The sequence below is a fragment of the Microplitis demolitor genome, chromosome 2, assembly GCF_026212275.2.
Source record: "Microplitis demolitor isolate Queensland-Clemson2020A chromosome 2, iyMicDemo2.1a, whole genome shotgun sequence".
NCBI classification, from domain to species: Eukaryota; Metazoa; Arthropoda; class Insecta; order Hymenoptera; family Braconidae; genus Microplitis; species Microplitis demolitor.
The window spans coordinates 20,292,501-20,311,343 of NC_068546.1; the positions used below are offsets into that span (position 1 = coordinate 20,292,501).

At 26.7% G+C, this 18,843-nt stretch overlaps 4 protein-coding genes across 4 annotated transcripts; 2 read left to right on the forward strand and 2 right to left on the reverse strand.

Moving 5' to 3' along the window:
* Positions 1-1,497: 1,497 nt before the first annotated feature.
* LOC103575161 (peroxisomal membrane protein 2) lies at positions 1,498-4,242 on the reverse strand. The gene is made up of 5 exons (XM_008554830.3): positions 3,809-4,242; positions 2,577-2,672; positions 2,200-2,347; positions 2,009-2,128; positions 1,498-1,945 (listed from the first exon to the last, which is right to left on the reverse strand). The coding sequence occupies exons 1-5, from the start codon at positions 3,904-3,906 to the stop codon at positions 1,850-1,852; spliced, it is 558 nt and encodes a 185-aa protein (XP_008553052.1). The 5' UTR covers positions 3,907-4,242; the 3' UTR covers positions 1,498-1,849.
* A 588-nt stretch (positions 4,243-4,830) lies between these two features.
* LOC103575178 (uncharacterized) lies at positions 4,831-17,637 on the reverse strand. Its single transcript, XM_053737035.1, has 8 exons — positions 17,441-17,637; positions 17,206-17,360; positions 16,846-17,135; positions 14,381-16,238; positions 10,184-10,299; positions 9,594-9,684; positions 5,218-8,579; positions 4,831-5,148 (listed from the first exon to the last, which is right to left on the reverse strand). The coding sequence occupies exons 1-8, from the start codon at positions 17,538-17,540 to the stop codon at positions 4,983-4,985; spliced, it is 6,138 nt and encodes a 2,045-aa protein (XP_053593010.1). The 5' UTR covers positions 17,541-17,637; the 3' UTR covers positions 4,831-4,982.
* Positions 11,423-14,407, forward strand: LOC103575160 (vacuolar fusion protein CCZ1 homolog). Its single transcript, XM_053737050.1, has 9 exons — positions 11,423-11,821; positions 11,899-11,996; positions 12,073-12,166; positions 12,257-12,472; positions 13,048-13,223; positions 13,328-13,471; positions 13,566-13,711; positions 13,788-14,177; positions 14,256-14,407. The coding sequence occupies exons 1-9, from the start codon at positions 11,747-11,749 to the stop codon at positions 14,306-14,308; spliced, it is 1,392 nt and encodes a 463-aa protein (XP_053593025.1). The 5' UTR covers positions 11,423-11,746; the 3' UTR covers positions 14,309-14,407.
* Positions 17,638-18,047: 410 nt separating the features above from the next.
* On the forward strand, positions 18,048-18,765 carry LOC103575159 (uncharacterized). The gene is made up of 2 exons (XM_008554828.3): positions 18,048-18,261; positions 18,497-18,765. Exons 1-2 carry the CDS (start codon positions 18,162-18,164, stop codon positions 18,661-18,663), a joined length of 267 nt encoding a protein of 88 aa, XP_008553050.1. The 5' UTR covers positions 18,048-18,161; the 3' UTR covers positions 18,664-18,765.
* Positions 18,766-18,843: the final 78 nt, after the last annotated feature.

Genomic DNA, 18,843 nt, shown 5'->3' on the forward strand with positions numbered 1-18,843 from the left:
TTAATGCAATCGATACTAGTCAGATTAAATTATTAGTTATAGTTAAATTAAATTATATAATTATTGATATTGCAAAGCGACCAATTAAATTATTGTGATTCGAAATATTTTAGTGCAATGTTATAATCACCTGTTTCATCATATGTAAATAGATAATTTATACGCTCGATTAATCATAGTAATGTATATGATCTCAAAACAAGTCATTCCAAAGTGTGTAATTATTGATTATATTTATTAACTTATTTATTTGTATTAATAATGATAATTAGATCAAATTTAATTGTTTTTTTTAACAGTATTGATATTATAAAGTAATAAAATAAATTTTACTGATAATACTCAAAAGCTTAAGGGAATTTTTAAACAATACCTTTCCCTTTCCTCCACTTTTTGAAAATATTCAATGACTGAACCGCTTTGTCAAGCAGTATTCAAATTTAATTAATTAATTATTATTTAGAAATAAAATTAAAGTATTTATTGAAAAAGAGACGACGTAATTACAATTTGGCGGGGACATACATTTAAAAAAAAATTACTTACAGTAATTAACACGTTTAAGATTTTGTTTTTCAATAAATTAATTACAAAAAAACTAAAAATATGATGATACTGAAGTTTGTTGTCTTATAATTTTTGAAATTTTTTTAAAAATATAAATTATTAAAACAAATTTAAAAATTGCACCTGTAGATTTTGAAATTTTCTACATGCGCATTTTTTTAATTTTTTTTTTTCTCGTAAATGATTGGTTGAAAAAAATCAAAAAATTGTTAATTGTCTGCTAATTTTATGATCACCAAGTATGAACGTATAAAATTTAAAAAAACTGGGTGCAATTTTTAAAAATATATTTTTTTCGTTTTGAAAAATAATCCAAAAATTATTAGACGTCAACTGACTTCAGTATCATATTTTTTTTTTCAAATCCGTCTTAGAAAAGTTGTAACTACGGCGTCCTGTTTTCAAATTAATGCTTTAATTTTTTTTTTTCTAATTAATTAATAATATTTTAATACGATGACAGTTCAAGATCATTATATATTTTTAAAATATGTGGCGGAAGAAGGGAACTGTCTGAGAATAACTTTAAATAAATGATTTAATTTAAAAATTAACTGATATTAATTTAAATTGTTAAGACTTATTTATAATTAAAATTATTTATTTAAAATAAATAATATTTGTCTGTCGTTATAAAAAAATATTAAATTTCTCAATAAATCTGTAATATACTCTGTATTGTTGTTGTGTGTGATTAAAGTTCCAAGTGCTTGATAATAAAATGAAGTCAAAAAAATTTTAAAAAACTTAATTATTTCATTTATTTATCAAAGGTTTTGAATTATTCAAAAATTCAAATAATTTCCTATTCGAACTCGATTCGCACACCCCTAATAATTAAATATCTCTTCTAAAATAAATTATAAATATTGAGGTTTAAAAATAAAATGCAATAAATGAATGTTGATAAAATTTAACGTAAAATAACAATTAAATTTACACATTTTCTTTATTGTGTTAAGTTACAAATACGATTGACATATCAAGGTCTTTAAATTTTTTTAAAAAAGCGGGAGCTCCCGTCTAAGATTGTCATTAAACTGTCAGATTATAAATATCAATATTTGATAATTTATGACAATAATAACTTATTGATTCGTATATTTATTATTTTAACTTTCAGTTACTTGATAAAATTAACAAAAATAAAAAATATAACTTGGCATATTCATGATTATTTGATTATTGTTGTACTTTAGATACCCGTGATTTTGAATTAAGAAAATATTAACATTTCATTTAAAATAATATAAAAATATAATGGCAATTATTTAAAATAATTTTAATTTCTCCTTTGTCTTCTGGCGTCATTTGCTCGAACATTCGCTAAATAAATTGTCCATGCAAGTCCAATTATGTTGACAAACAAAACTTTCAACTGAAAATAAATAACAGTAATTAGTAGATTGATTAACTTGTTTAATTAAATCACAATAATTACCATTGGAGGAACGTAACGTATGTTTATAAATTGCAGTAGTGTCAAATATTTTAAATTTGCACTAAGTACCGGCCAATAAAGTCTTTGGAGATTTGTACAAGATTGTTGATGAGATTTACCCTGATAAAAAATTAATTTTTTATTTTATTTATTAATCAATTACTTATTTAATTAAATAATTGATATTTTACCTCAAATCTTGACAACATATAAAGAGAAAGAACTTGGAAACACGGAGTGTATAATAATCTTTCGATTAATAAAATAGCTAATGGATGTTTGAAATATTTATAAATTATTTTGTAAAAATAATGAGGTACTGGTCCACCGAATAAAAGTCTAAAATTAATAAAAACATTTTTATTTATTAATTAATATGTAATGATCCTGAAAGCAGACAATAATTTTAGAATTTTTTTTTAATAATTTAATTTAACAAACTGAAAATATCCACGTGTAGAAAATCAAAAAAACTGTAGGTGCAATTTTTTCTAATTAATTTATAATTTTTTAAAAAATTTAAAAATTATTAAACGTTTGCTAACTTTAATATTATTTTTTTTTTTACCCAAATAATCCATAAGCTGACAATGTATCGTGATCGATTTCTTTGACTCCTCGAGTTTTTTGAGCGATATAATTTCCAAATGTTGCTATAAGACAGCTGTAAAAAACAATTGTTTAATAAATAAATAATTAATCATTTACATTAATTAAAGTTATTATTTATGATCCTGAAGTTAGTAGATATTTAAAAATTTTTTGATTTTTTTCAACAAATCAATTATAAAAAAAAAAAAAACTAAAAATATGCACATGTAGAAAATAAAAAAAGGTATCAGTGCAATTTTTTGAAATATTTCTTTTTTTATAGTTTATCTTTTATAATAAAATCCAAAAATTACTAGACGGTTTACTGGAGTCTCATCAGTAATAATTCTGAAAGTAGAAAACAATTAACTATTTTCGGATTTCTTTTTGAAAAATTCATTACAAAAAAAAAAGATAACTAAAAATATGCACATGTAGATAATTGAAAAAACTATCAGTGCAATTTTTTGAAATATTTTTTTTTTATTAAAAAATTCGAAAATTATTAGGCGTCGGTTAATTTGAGTATCATGTATGAGTATAAATGTAGCAGACATAAGACAATTTTTAAATTACATGTAAAAAAAATTTAACAATTAAATTAATAAAATGAAAAAATGCATGTACTGGTTTTTGAATTTTCTAAAAGTCCATTTTTTAATTTTTTTGTTAAGAAAATTAATATTCTATTATTTTTAAACTTTTTAAATTGTCAGATGTCCACCAACTTTACTGTCATGTATCATGTGGGAATGAAGCAGACGTGAGACAATTTACGAATTTCCAATAAATAAATTAGTTAATTAAAAGAATTTTTAAAAAATTCGTGTACTGATTTTTGAATTATATAAGTACACATTTTTAAATTTTCATTCTTTTTACATTTTATGTATTTATTCTAAAATTTTAAAAATTGAAAATTGTCAGCTAAATTCACGCTCATGAATAAAAGTAAAAAAATGTATATTTAATTAAAAAAATCAGTACGCGCACTTTTTTTAATTTCATGATTTTAATTAATTTATTTATTTATTTTAAATATGAAACTGTCTCGTTTGCTACATTCACACTCATAAATATGCATATAGAAAATTTAAAAAGTTTTTCGGTGAAATTTTAAAAAATATCTTTTGTTTTAAAATTTATGATTTAAAAAAAAATCAAAAAACTATTAAACGTCAACTTGAGTATCACTTTAAATTTAAATACCTAGTTATCGCTTTTGTTTTTATTGGATTATTATACAAATTATTCATATAAGAAGCAACAAGATTAAAAGCTATTTCTGATGGCTTTGATAACGACATTTTATAATTAGCAAACAATTAATTAATTAACAATATATTAAATTTCAAACTTTACTAAATAATATTTTATTTTAAAAATTATTTTTATATTTTTCTAAAAGTGCCGAGTAATCTTTCAGTTAATAATTCAGTAACAAAAAAATTATCAAGTGATAAGAGCTCCCTTAAGTTGGCGGGGGGAATTCGATTTTTGGCAAATTTTTTTTAGCAATTCGTTTGTTCGTCGATTGTTCGTCAATGTTCGCTATAAATAATTATTTGTTCGTTCTTTATTTTTTTTTAAATAAATTTTTAAAAATTTATTTGAAGTTAGCGGTGACTATACTCATTTTCTATCTTTTTTAATTTTTTTTCCATTTATCTTGATTTGTTTGTTAATACCCCACCAAAAATAGCGTTTGTTTGTTTGTTTTTATATTTATAATTAATTATTAAAATTTTAATTATGCCCGTTGATCTAATAGTAGTTGTGCGCATGCGCAAGTGTCTGCTCTAGGTTTAAAATTTTTTATTGTTTTCATTATTATTTATGTTTTAATTAAATTAGTAATCTTATCAAGTAATTATCAAATCCTGTTGATCATCTAGCACATCGTAAGAGTATCCAGGTATTTATCGGAGAGAAATGTCAATAAGCCACAATAAAATATGAAACGAAAGAGTCCTCAAAGAATCTTAGAAAACCACTTTTAATATTATTATTATTATCTTTATTTATTTAATATTTAATACACTCGACTAATTATTTTGTTTTATCAATATTAATTATGTATTAAAAATACTGAAAACATTTTAATGTTATTTTCATTTACTCTTTTATAATTTACCGCTCTGTTTTGTAACTTACGTGGTGTGTCATATAGACACACACTTATTAGTTTTTATATTGTTTTCAAAATTCAATATGAGCTGACTTTGTTAATAGTTATTTATAATTTTTATTGTGAACCGAAACAAAAAATTATTTTTAGTGTTACAATAAAAATTTCTCTTATAATATAATTGATCGAACAAATAAAAGAAAATTATAGAAATTTGAAGAAATTACCTGAAATATATAAATATATTTTTCTTTTTTACAGTGAGAATAAAGTGTAAAAAATCCCATGAGGTACAATTTTCGTGCGTTCACTAATAAATTTAGACTTTTCTAGTTGGTCATTGTAGAATCGCCAATTTCCTGTCAAGTTTCTACAATATGTGATGTAGTGAAAAGAGTTATAACCAATAACCCCTGTCAAGCTATAATTAAAAAAAAAATCATATAGAAACAAATCATTTGTATTTCAGATGTAATAAAGATGTACCAACCGATAACTAAATTTTTTTGATGAATGTGTTTCATTTAAATCCAAACACTTCGGTAATTCACCAAGTTTACATGAAGTTCCATCTTTTTCATTTACCGATTTTACGTCTAATTCAATGTAAATATATCGATTAAGTGTCGTTTTACAGGTTGTTTGTTTTTTTTGGCAGCTTGTGCAAAATTTATTATAAGCTATGCTTTTAAAATGTAATGCTTCTTGCAAACATTTAAACCCTTTTTCCATGATTAAATTATAATTTGCAGTCAAAACCGGTATATTACGTTGATAATCTTGGCAGCCGAATGATGAACATGAATTATTTTCGAATGCACTTGGTTCACTTGTAAATAATTTAATCCACAAACTATTCACGTTATCTACACAATTAATACAACGATTTACGTTTTTAGTTTTACGATTGGCAATATTCATTTGATTTTGTGTGCATTCAGTGTCTTGATAGATAGGATGTAAAATAGAAAATCGTTTAACATAGATATCTTTTTTTAATCCTGTTGACATAAAATCGGTAACAAAATTAAAAGTGGAATTTGAAGAATTGCTAACAAAATTATTAAATTCTTCATTTTGTAAACATCCATAGAAAATCAACTGAACAATACTGTCGAATGGGCACGTATTGAAAGCAAACCAGGATTCATTTTGAAAAAAGACAGGTCCGCTTTTATTACCATTTTGTAATAAAAATTCTTCTTTTTTGTTTGAAGGCGCCAAATTGTTTATTAAATTGATTTCGGGAAAACTTTTGAAGTATTTACCTTCCTTTTTAATCATTCTTAAATTTTTTTCCACAGCGGCATCGAAACTGTTTTCATTCAATGGTGAATTATTATCGGAACAATAACTGTGATCAAGATTAACTAAATTATTTAAATTCGGCTGATATAAATTTTCGTTATTTTCATTTGCGCTACAATCAATATTATCTAAAACGTTATTATTATCAATTTCAGAAGAATTAAATGACTCAGTATTAAAATTGGTGGGAATATCTTCATTGAATAAATGACAATCTGAATCTAACCAATCACAGTCGTTGTGCTTCATATCATATCCTTGTCCATTCCAATTTTCATTGAGTAAATTATCGTTAGGTTCGCAATCTTCTTTGCATAATTCGTCTTCAGGATTACTATTTATTTTATCATTTTTTTGCTTATTAGCATGGTAATTCTTAACGAATTTTAACAATTCGCGTTCAAAAATTTTGACACCACCATCAATAAGTTTAAGATGAGCTTTAACTAAGTAATCAACACGTGCAGGGAGAGAAATCATTTTACCTAATAACTCTTTCAATTCTTTAAACGCTTGCTCTATGTACGCAGAAGTTGCTCGTAAACTCGTGTAATGAATACAAACTTTCGTCCATAGCGGAAACTCTCTCACTTCTTTAAGTAATGAATCTTTAAATAGAGGTACATAAAAAGTGTTTAAATTATTAATATCATTACTACCATCAGAATGAACATTCAATGAAAAAGCGACAAGATTATTTATCCAACTTGAAATAGTAGTGTCTTTTTCTAATAAATCAGTATTGGTCTCTCGGCGTAAAGTTTCATTTTTTTCTTGATCAAACTCCATAGTTTTAATTTTGTCTTCAATATTATTAATAAAGTCTTGAGATTCATTTTTGGCAATCAATTTTTCCAACTCTGACCTTGCTGCTTTTGTAGTTATCATTTCGCCATCAAAATCAACAATAGAATCATCATATTCGGTGCCACAGACAATCAAAATTAATACAAGGATTCTTTCAAAATCTTTTAAATTATTACAATCCATCAATAATGCAACACTGTATAAGTAAAATGATTTAATTCTTGGATGAATAACCGATTTCCAACATTTCCAGCCACTTATAGCATGAATAAAATGAGCCGTATCCAATCTGATAAAAGTTTTTACAGAGTCAAGTGAAGCACCGTTTTTGACATGTTGAAAACACCTATTAACGTAATCAAATAAAGAAAAATTATTGCAAGCTAAACAGGAGGCATTTAAAAGGACACGAGATCCATCACAGACTACTTCTGTCGGAGGCGAAACTTTACTAAGCCAGTTTTCTAGTCCAAATTTGATGGTCTTAGTGTCATGAATTTCCGATAAAATTTGATAAACAGATTGTGAAGTATTACTAAAATTAATTACGATTTGGTATAAAAAAATACTACTCGTAGTTTTATTTTTGCTGTCTAGAAATTTTTTTGCAAGACCTCCTGTAGCATCAATACAAACAGAAGAATAGTGTCTGTGAAGACGCCTGTATTCGTTATAACAATGGATTTGTTGCGGTGAAACATAAAATACTGAAAAAGGCGTATCAATTACAACTTTTATAAAATTTTGATGAGCAGGATTATCGTCCTCGTTGATACGATAAATAGCTTTAATCAAATCTCTCCGATCTTCTGGCTTGACATTCAACTTTTCTTCCTTAGATTCTTTCTTTACTTGATATAAAACATTAGAATTGAATAGAACAGGACATTGAGTACTACCTGGTTTTAACAGATCTTTAGCTTGCTCCAAAATAGTTCCCTTAACTCCATTTGCATCGATCATAGTTTTAAACATTTTTCTTCGCTCGGCTTGCAGTGGCCTTGTAACTTCATCATGAACTTCAAAACGAGTATCCCGGCATCGAAAATTAATAAAAACAGAACCTTTGTCCCCAGGATTGTTTTCGATGTAACCAAAAATAGGATTATTGCACACTTTACTTTTGCACTTGCCAATAAATGTCGCATAATAATTTCCATTTTCATGAATTGTGCCTTTTTTAAATACAAAGGCACACGGTAGTTCAAACTGATGCCATAATTCAAAGGCAATAGTGTCAGTCCACACTTTCGGCTGTAACCTAGGATTTTTACAACTATTGTCTTTTTTATACATACATTCCCAAACACCTCTAGCAATTTCAACATGAAAACATGGAACATCATCCCGCTCTTTAGCATATAGTTTATTAAAATAATCCTTATCGCTATTATCATCACTGTCATCATTATCATTATTATCATTGCTGTCATTGTCATCATCATCATTATTACTATAAGTGAATTTTTTCTTAATTATTTGGGAAAAATATCCACATTCTTTTCTTGCTCTAGTCAAAATCCCCCTACGATTGTCTTTTATGTTGGTCCTAACTGCTGCAGTATTCCATTTACCCACAAATTCTGGTTCCTTGGACATTTTCGACCATACCTCAGCAGAGTATGCTGGCAAGGTATCTGAACAGAAGTAGCTCATATATCTTTTTATAACAGCTATTGAGTCCTCATCTGATACAAGCAGTGGTCTCGGCATTATTGAGTTAATGATTGATAAAACCTGAAATGAAAAGAAAAAAAAAATTAATTGACGTCCATACAGCATCAATTTATTTTTTACTTAAAATAATAATTTAAGTTAATATATTTAAGCAAATAATCCGTTTACCACAATTTAAGTTAAGTGATCAACGTAGAAAATAATATTTATTTTATTATAAATAATTATTATGTAAAAATAATTGTTATAAATAATTATTATATAATAATTATTTATAAAAGAAAGGAATTAAAATGTTTTCGTCAGCCTGATTACTATGCATCTAATAAATATTTTAATAAATAAATATTTCCTTGGATTAGATTTTAGAAATAATAGGTTGTATCACCTAATTTATCGACTGATAATAACCCAAGTGTCACACTTGCCTTTGTGACATCTATAAGATATCCCTGATAGCCAGGGTGGCGACCTGCCGCCAAGTTGGCCTTTCCATAAATTGATCGCAACTTTCCAAGAGACTTGTCGACAACTTGTAGTCAATACAGTTACAAAAGCTGAAAGTTGTCGACAACTCGTCGTCAAGTTGTTCGCAACTCATTTACACCAACTTTCTCGTCAGTAACTCTGGCTATCAGGAATCAGTTTTTAGGCAATTTTGTGCTACATCGATAAGGCACCAACATGTTGACAAAACGATCAGAAATTTATGTCACCGAAAAAATATCTACTTAAAAGACTTGACACAAATGACGACAAAAAGTGAAAAATTACAAATAGTAGCTAATAAGTCATCTAAACGACTTTTTAATTGACATAAGACAGGAAAAACAACACAAATTTTCGCTCCGGGACTAACATTTGCATGTTGTATTTACACCGAAAAAGGTGACTTTGAGACAAAAGAAAATTTGCTTTATCCTTTTAAAGACATCTTAAAGTTGGGTGTATGTTACTTGGGAATTAATTATTTCTAATAGAATTTGATTTAAATATTTAATTTTACTATGTGCAAAAAAAAAAAAAAAATTATTAATGATAATTTTTTTACTGTTTGCAAAACTAGCTACTTACCAATAAACTCCAATTAATAATTTTGCTGAACTTTTCCTTGTTGTCACTGGGAAAATTCATCTTAAAAAGGTGTTCGAATAAATAAAAAAATCTGAAATTAATAACAATAAAATAATTAATCAGTTCCCACGATGCCTAAAACGGAATTAAAACGTTCCGATCATAAAATTAAAAACGATGTAATTTTAAAGAGAAATTTTTATTTATTACTTAAAATTGGGCGCTTTCCATACATAAAAATCGCAATCAAACAATACGCAAACATAAGTTTGAATATTCTTAATGCATATCTTTATATATGCAAATAAATCCTGATTTCCCTCGTTTACAGCATCGGGCGTAAACGGCTGGGCCGATTTCGCTAATTCTTTTTTTGTTGTATCTGTTATTATCAGGTCGGCTAGTAAAATTATAAATATAAATTTCAGCTTGAAATAATTAACAATTCAATAAACTGTGACTTCTATAATAACATTTGAACTACTCCAAGAATCGCCAAGATCATAAATACTTACACATTTATAATTAAAAAATAAAATGATGTAAAAATTATTAATAGCAGTACTAATAATTAATGGTAATATACTTACATATAAATGAAGGACAAATAATGTTGGAGATTAGATGAAAGAATCACATCCGATTGGTGAAACATTATAGAGTTGAGCTCCATTTTGATAAGTGGTATAAAAATATTGTTTTCAAAACTGAAAAATAAAAAAAATTTTAATATTTGGAAAAAAAAAAAAAAAAAAAAAAAAAAAAAAATTAGAAAAACATCTTTAATTATAAAATGATGTTTAATAATAAATATTAATTAAAATTTTCATCAAATTTCTTAGGCTAAGTTATTTTGAGTCTCAATGTAGACGCAAAATATAAATTTATAAAAATTGCGCAAATGAATAATTAATAACTTCAATTGTATAAGTCTACTCTAATATTAAATAAATAATTAATTATTAGTTTAATTTTACAAACCTGCTCCAATATTATATTTATTTATTATTGACTTCGATGATACTTGTAATTTAGTAATTGGTTTACCAACTATTTATGAGACCAACTGTGTAACACAAAAATACTAGTTGAACGGCAAGTTAAAATACTTGATAATAGGTGACACACCACGTAAGTTACAAAACAGAGCGGTAAATTATAAAAGAGTAAATGAAAATAACATTAAAATGTTTTCAGTATTTTTAATACATAATTAATATTGATAAAACAAAATAATTAGTCGAGTGTATTAAATATTAAATAAATAAAGATAATAATAATAATATTAAAAGTGGTTTTCTAAGATTCTTTGAGGACTCTTTCGTTTCATATTTTATTGTGGCTTATTGACATTTCTCTCCGATAAATACCTGGATACTCTTACGATGTGCTAGATGATCAACAGGATTTGATAATTACTTGATAAGATTACTAATTTAATTAAAACATAAATAATAATGAAAACAATAAAAAATTTTAAACCTAGAGCAGACACTTGCGCATGCGCACAACTACTATTAGATCAACGGGCATAATTAAAATTTTAATAATTAATTATAAATATAAAAACAAACAAACAAACGCTATTTTTGGTGGGGTATTAACAAACAAATCAAGATAAATGGAAAAAAAATTAAAAAAGATAGAAAATGAGTATAGTCACCGCTAACTTCAAATAAATTTTTAAAAATTTATTTAAAAAAAAATAAAGAACGAACAAATAATTATTTATAGCGAACATTGACGAACAATCGACGAACAAACGAATTGCTAAAAAAAATTTGCCAAAAATCGAATTCCCCCCGCCAACTTAAGGGAGCTAGTGATAAGAACATTTATATGACTTGACTATACATAAACATATAATTCTTTCAGTTTCATATTATATTTTTTTATTTGTTTATTTATTTATTATTATTATTAATGTTCTATTTTATTATTATTTTTTATGGTTCATTGAAATTACGCCTCAAGTGTTTCCATGAAATTGAACCTTTATACAGATGACAGATTCCATCTTTAAAAAAAAATCGCTCATAGGTTAGCTGTCAAAAATGTTGTAAAAAATTTAAATAAATATAATAATTAAGAATACTGGTTTTTTATAATTAATTATTGTCATTAATTGTTGTTAATAAATAAATATATAAATAATGACGTCAAAATCGGATGTTACATTGGATCATTTTTATGTTTTTAATGGGAATTATTCTAAAAGAGAAGGAGATGTAAATTTTTTTATTATTTACATAATTAATTAATAATTAATTTAATAAGTAAATAAATAAATTTTTTTATTATACAGGAAGAAAAAAAAATATTTTATTATTATCCTGAGAAAACAGACATTGATACTAAAATTCGTAATGTTGGATTAAGTGAAGCAATTATTAAATTTACAGAGTATGTTTATTTATATTTATATATATATATATATTTAATTTATTAATTAGTTTTGATGTTAATTTTAATTTTCTAGATCATTTAATCCTGGGCAGACATGTGATTATTGTAATAATCATAAGACAAGACAAATTTATTATCAACCAGAGCCAGATTTCTGGATGATCATGGTACGAGTTAATAAATTATTATTGTTGTTATTATTATTAAAAGATTTTATTTGATGGTAATAGTAAGTGAAAATGATAATTATTTTCTAGATAATCGGAGTTCCGTATGTAGTAAAAAATAAAGACGGTATTGATTATACGGAGTATCAACATGACGAAGTGTCAAGTTCAGTATGTCAAGCAATACTCAAACAAGCTTATATGAGATTTAGGCTGTTTATGGGATCATTTGAAACTATATTAAATGATCCACAGTATGGATCAGTTACGTTACTCAGACATAAATTAGACTATTTTTATACTGGGGTAATTATGACTAACAAGTTTTTACAATTCAGTTTTATTTAAATTTATTTATGATTGTGAACGTAGCAGATATGAGACACTTGAATAGTAGACATAATTGAGATGTCTTTTAAAAAAGCAAGACAAATTTTGTCTCAAACTGTTCTTACTTCCGTCTTAAAAAAATCATTTAAATGCTGAATTATTTGTAATTTTCTTTTTGTTATCACTTGAAGTTTTTTAAACAGACATTTTTCAGTGATTTCTGATTGTTTCGTCAACATTTTGGTGACTTATCGATAGGTCAAAATACAGCTTCAAAACTGATATCTTATAGATGTCATGAAGTCAAGAGTGTACTTGAGCAATTTAATTAATATTATTATGAAATAAATGAACAAAATATTAATAGAATAAAAATTAAAAAATAGGCATTACCGAATTTGAAAATCGGCATATGCATTTTTTTTAAATTTTATTTTTTTAATTGTTTAGTTCGTTTATTTACAATTAAAAATTTTTCTCGTATCTGTTACATTCATACTCATATTTATTTTTCTATTACAAGAAATTAGTAATTTGTGTGTTTGTTTTAGTATTTACCATCTTTGAAGCTCAATCACCGTGATATACTTGATATTTATCAAGGATTACAATTTTTACCATTAGATAAAATAACATTCTTAAAGGTTCAATGTTTTATGAATCTTATTGAAGCAACGTTCCCTCAAATTAAGTACACAGCATTCCTTTATAATGATCAATTAGTATGGTAATTTATAATTTTATTTATCAATGATGTCAGTGAATAGTAAAAATTTCTGCACATCTCAAGCGCAAAATTTTTTTTATATTTGAATTTTATTTTTTCTTAAGGAGCGGTTTAGAACCAGAAGATATGCAAGTGATTTATAATTATTTAATAAGCAGTCTTTTACCAGAATATTTAGAAAAAGAATTTCATAGTGGATCAATGCCACGTAATTCCGCGTCACCGTTTACAAGCTCACATTATGGAAAGTATGTAATAGCTCGAAGCATTCATTTTTAATATTTTAAATACTGCAATTAATAATTTAGAAAGTTGTACTAGACTCGATTAATTAATTTCCAGATTTATAACCGGAGCATCCAGCATCAATGAATCGATTGGTATTACAAAATCACCAAAAGTATTTATAAATTATCCAAATAAACCTACCTCATTATACTTAGTTGTTTATAGTGCCTTAAGTGCGACTTTATGTTTATTCGTCGATAGTAAGTATTTTAAAATGAAGTAACAGATTTATTATTCAATTTAAAATAACATTAATTTTATTTTTTTATTCAATAGGTACAAGTTTATTAATTGATTATTTAAAAAGTCTTGATGCATTCCTGGGTCCTCAATTGACGACTCTAGTTAACACAGTAGCAGAACAATGTTCTAAGCACGTACCAGACATCTCTGATTCAACTCCTAAGTATCTTTACTTCAATAGACTAAATTTGGCGTACAAAAGTACTATTCATCTCGACAATAGAAGATGCTCTAATGTACTGACAACTCCAGAAGTATTGAGAATAATTACAGATATAAATAGTGATACAAATCGATTGAAAGAAGATGGCGAAACGATTATTAAAACTATGAGTGATTATTGGGTTGTTGGTAAATTATCAAATTTACGTGAATTTTATGTTGTGATACAGCAAAAAAATGCTAATATTATTGAAATCGATGGTCAGTATTTTATTTTATTTATAAATTAATTACTTGTATATCAACACATTGATAATTATTTTTTTTTTTTTATTACAGATGAAGTTAAACGACTGTGCGATAAGCAATTAAAAAGTATATTCTTTCATTAATAATAAAAAAAAAATTATATCTAGAATTAAAAAAATATTTAATAAAAAATATTAATTATTATTAAATTTTTATACATTCTTTTTTTTCTTTTTTTTCATTTCTTGTTTGATTTTTATTTTATTTTTCAAATTTTCACTCTTATCTCTGATTTTCTCTTTCTTTTCTTTCTTCTTCATTTGAGCATTCGTTTCTTCTACTTCAATTTTTTCTTCTTTTCTCTTCTTCTTCATTTTAACCTCTTTAACTTCCGCCTTTTCTTCATCTTCAACGTTTTTCCCAGCAAGTCCATTAGAAAATTTATTTTTTTGTTTCTCACCTTTATCTTTCTTCTTTTTCTTCTTCATCTCACTTTTCGCTTCCACCTCCGTCTTTATTTCTTCCCTTTCATTTTTTACATTCGCACCATTGGAAGTTTTATTTTTACTTTTCTTCCCTTCAACCTTTTCATTCTTCATTTTCTCCTTCATCTCACTTTTCGCTTCCACCTCCACCTTCATTTCTTCCCTTTCATTTTTTACATTCGCACCATTAGAAGTTTTATTTTTACTTTTCTTCTCTTCAACCTTTTCATTCTTCTTTTTCTTCTTCATCTCACTTTTCGCTTCCACCTCCATCTTCATTTCTTCCTTTCCATTTTTTACATTCGCACCATTAGAAGTTTTATTTTTACTTTTCTTCCCTTCAACCTTTTCATTCTCCTTCGCCACTTGAACTTCCTGCTCACCCACTTCCATATCTTCTTCTTCCTCATCTTTACCCTCTTTATTTTTCAAAGGGATCGCGTTAGAAAACTTTTTCAACTTAGCAACAAAAAATCCATCGACATTGTGCGTATGCGGATAATATCTTCTCGTAAGTTTCAACGATGGGTGAAAGCGATGGTGTCTATAATTAACGAAACCTTCTTCCCCAAAGTCCGAACCAGTTGGCAGTAATTTGACATTACGTTTCTTCAGAGCGTAATCAATAATCCATTCATTTTCCTCAGGCAAAATAGAACACGTAGAGTAAACGATAACCGCAGCTTTGGATTTAGCATTGACGCAGTCAATCGCAGCTAACAATAATTCTCTTTGCAGAGTGCAGCAGCGTTGGATATCAGCTTGGTCTTTATTTGTCTTGACACTTGGGTCTTTAGCTACAACTCCAGTACCAGTACAAGGCGCATCCAGCAGCACACGATCAAATCCTTTGATAATTCCAGGAATTTTCCTACCATCATAATTCGTAATAACAGAATTGACAATTCCCAATCTATGGAAGTTACCAACAACAGCTTTCAGACGATCAGAATTAACGTCATTAGCAAAAAGAACACCAGTATTTTTCATCTGCGCGGCAATATGAGAAGCTTTGCCACCTGGTGCTGCAGACATGTCAAGTATCCGTTCATTTTCTTGGGGATCTAGGGCCATAACTGGCAATAGACTTGAAGCTCCTTGGAGTACGTAGTGTCCAGCCAAGTACTCTGGTGTAGCACCCATTGGTACTTGTGATGAATAGACAACTAAACCGACCTTGGTCCACTTTCCCAGAGGGTCCAGATTCACGCCACGATTAATCAAAGCCTGGGCCAAGTCTCGTCTGCGTGTTTTCAATGTGTTTGTACGCAGAGTCAAAGGTCGCTGGACTTCACTGGCTTCCAGGTAGTCTATAAGCTCACCTAGAGGGAATATTTGCATGAGTAATCCGATTAAAAATTCGTTGTAACTGTAGTAAGAGCATAAATCGGATTTGAGAAGCTCCAGGTACTCGCTACGGGAACGGTTTGGATCGCGGAGACGTTTGAAGTCATTTAGTACCATCACTATGTCACGGATACGGGTTTGAATGTCTTTCAAACTTATTGGCTCTTTTAATTCTTCTTCAGATGGAAATTCGAAGACACACTGACGGACCATTTCGTCTGTTTCTGCTTCATCTAGTTTTCTAAATTGGAGAAAAAAAATTAATGAGTTATTTTATTAATGAAATTATTATGATTCGGAAGTTAGTAGACAATTTGGAATTTTTTTCCAACTTATTAATTACAAAAAAAAATATGCACATGTAGAAAATTTAAACTACTAAAGGTGCAATTAATTGAAATATTTTTTTTTTTTCATAATTTATGGTTTTGATAAAAATTCAAAAATTATGACGGGGACTAAACTGAGGATCAAACTGTAAAAAATTGGCAGTGAATTCGGAGTGATTACAGTTTTTGTTTAAATTTGAATTCACTCCAGCACTCGGAGTTCTGGAATTTTTGAGGAGACTCGTCTCTCCCTACTACCACTGACTTATTTTGAAATATTTTTTTATGAAAATTTAGCAGAATATTCTTGGAATGATGCTTATTAATGTTAGAAATTTTAAGAATTTTAATATAGAATGTACTCTGAGAAAAAAAATTACAAAAATATCCTCTTTTTTTTGTATCTCAGACCAGCTTCCCCTTTACAGAAATAACCAGTCACCCGCTCCGCATTTACTCCACTAATTTTTTACAGGGTAAAAATTATTATTAGAAGTGAATAAAAAAATTGAAAATTACTTTTCTTCTTCCTGTTGCTTTTGTAATCTTTTACTTTCACGTTCAATGGGAAGTAAATCTTCGTCTTTATCATCATCATCGTCTTCACCTTCGTCACTATCATTTTCGTCATTTCCATCAGTCCCTTCGTTAACTTCTTCATCTTCAGACCCTTCATTAGCTTCTTCATCTTCAGTTCCTTCAGCTTCACCATCAGAACCATCATCTAAAATATCACGCTTCTGTCTAACGAATAATCCAGGTCTTGCTTCGTCACCATTCATCTGATTCTCTTCTTCAGAAGCATACTCCTAACAAAAAATATAATAAATAAAAACTGCGATTCTCAGTACATAATTAGCAAAATAATTAAAAAATTACCGGATCAGATTCATCCTCAGACTCAGTTTTAGCAACGACCTTCTGTTTTTTAAATGCAGGACCGTCTTTATGAAATTTCCCACCTTTTTTGGGTCTTTTTTTCATAGAATCAGACCTTCTTTTTGCACGTGGATTTGATTTTTCCTTTTTCTCAGCTGAATTATTAAATTAAATTTATGAAAATTTAAAAAAAAAGGTTAGAAAATAATTTTCAAAATTAATTTGATTTATTTACCTTGTAAATAACGTGGTAATACTGGATCCCCTTGTTTTCTAGCTTTTCTTCCCGGTCCTTTAGGAACAGCGGCTTCGCCATATTTAGCTTTACGTCCCATTTTTTGAATTTATTAATTAATTAATAATTAAATTTAAAAAAATATAAAATGTAAATAAATTGTATTCCGACACGTGTGAACATGCTACGATTTAAATATTTTTAAGGTTAAAGTTCTACTGCAAAAGCGCCTCTATCGGAAACGTAAATAAATAATTTTAATTTTAATTATTTAAATAATTAATTAATTACATAAATAATTAATTATCGATTCAACATTGATTGTTAATTAATTTACATTATTTATAATTGTGATTTTATTAATAAGAAAATTTGATTTTAGAACTTTATGTCAGTTTAAAATATGGCGTGTAATGGCGGGAAATTTAAAAATCATAAAAATAAAAGAATTTAATAAAATTTAAATTTTTATCAAAATTATGAATTAATTAAATAGTAAATAGTAAAATTTTTTATTTAGTGTTAATTATAATTATTTTGAATGTAATTAATAATATTATAATTAATGACGTAGTTGAAATATATATTCAGTGTTTTGGGTTTTAAATCTTAACCTAATTTTTTACACGTGTGTTGGTTGTGAGTAAATAAATGACTTATTGTTAATTATTAATTGTTTATTAATTTATATAAAGTGAGTTTTTGAAAATTTTAATTAAAAATGGCTCAAGGAAAAATGAAAATAAAAACACAACTTCCTGATAGTGCTAAAGCTAAACAAGGAAAAAATAAAAAAGGTCCAGCTATTCAACGTCGTGGAAGTGAGTTTATTTATTTAATTTTAATTATTTACAGTACTTTCTCTTAATTATTAATTTTGAGTAATAATCTACTTAAAAAAAAAAATCCGGCAATTTTCAATTGTCTGCTAACTTTCGTATAATAAAAAAATACGTATTTTTTTCAGTAATAATTATTTTATTTTATATTATAAAAAAAAGTCATTAGACTGATGAAAAAAATGATCAATGTAATAATTAATTTATTATATTTCAGACGCTCCAATAAAAGCAAAAAAATCTAAAATAGTTGAGGCGCATAAATTGAAACAAATGATTACTAAAACAGTCAATAAAGCAGCTGAAACAGAATTACGAGAACGCGCGCTCGATGGAAAAATGGGATTAACTAAAAAGAAAGCACCAGCGGCATCAACGAGTTAATTCAATCAGCTCCACAGGCAATAAATAATCATTTACTATCAATGATAAAAATATTATTTTAAGCAATTTATTAAATTAAAATAAAACAAGTTGATAAATAACTGTCAATTTTTCAATTTTATCCGATAATTAAATCGTCAAATTTATTAAACTTTGTACATTAATACATAGATCATTTAA

Coding starts and splice junctions, on each gene's coding strand:
- LOC103575159 (XM_008554828.3), top strand. CDS start 18,162: ATGGCTCAAGGAAAAATGAAAATAAAAACACAACTTCCTGATAGTGCT. Junction 18,262..18,496: donor AGCTATTCAACGTCGTGGAA/GTGAGTTTATTT, acceptor ATTATATTTCAG/ACGCTCCAATAAAAGCAAAA.
- LOC103575178 (XM_053737035.1), bottom strand. CDS start 17,540: ATGGGACGTAAAGCTAAATATGGCGAAGCCGCTGTTCCTAAAGGACCG. Junction 17,136..17,205: donor CTGAGGATGAATCTGATCCG/GTAATTTTTTAA, acceptor ATTTTTTGTTAG/GAGTATGCTTCTGAAGAAGA. Junction 5,149..5,217: donor TCAAAAAAATTTAGTTATCG/GTTGGTACATCT, acceptor TTTTAATTATAG/CTTGACAGGGGTTATTGGTT.
- LOC103575161 (XM_008554830.3), bottom strand. CDS start 3,906: ATGTCGTTATCAAAGCCATCAGAAATAGCTTTTAATCTTGTTGCTTCT. Junction 2,348..2,576: donor TCAGCTTATGGATTATTTGG/GTAAAAAAAAAA, acceptor TATTAATTTTAG/ACTTTTATTCGGTGGACCAG. Junction 2,129..2,199: donor ATATGTTGTCAAGATTTGAG/GTAAAATATCAA, acceptor ATTTTTTATCAG/GGTAAATCTCATCAACAATC.
- LOC103575160 (XM_053737050.1), top strand. CDS start 11,747: ATGACGTCAAAATCGGATGTTACATTGGATCATTTTTATGTTTTTAAT. Junction 13,224..13,327: donor TATAATGATCAATTAGTATG/GTAATTTATAAT, acceptor TTTTTTCTTAAG/GAGCGGTTTAGAACCAGAAG. Junction 13,712..13,787: donor TTTATGTTTATTCGTCGATA/GTAAGTATTTTA, acceptor TTTATTCAATAG/GTACAAGTTTATTAATTGAT.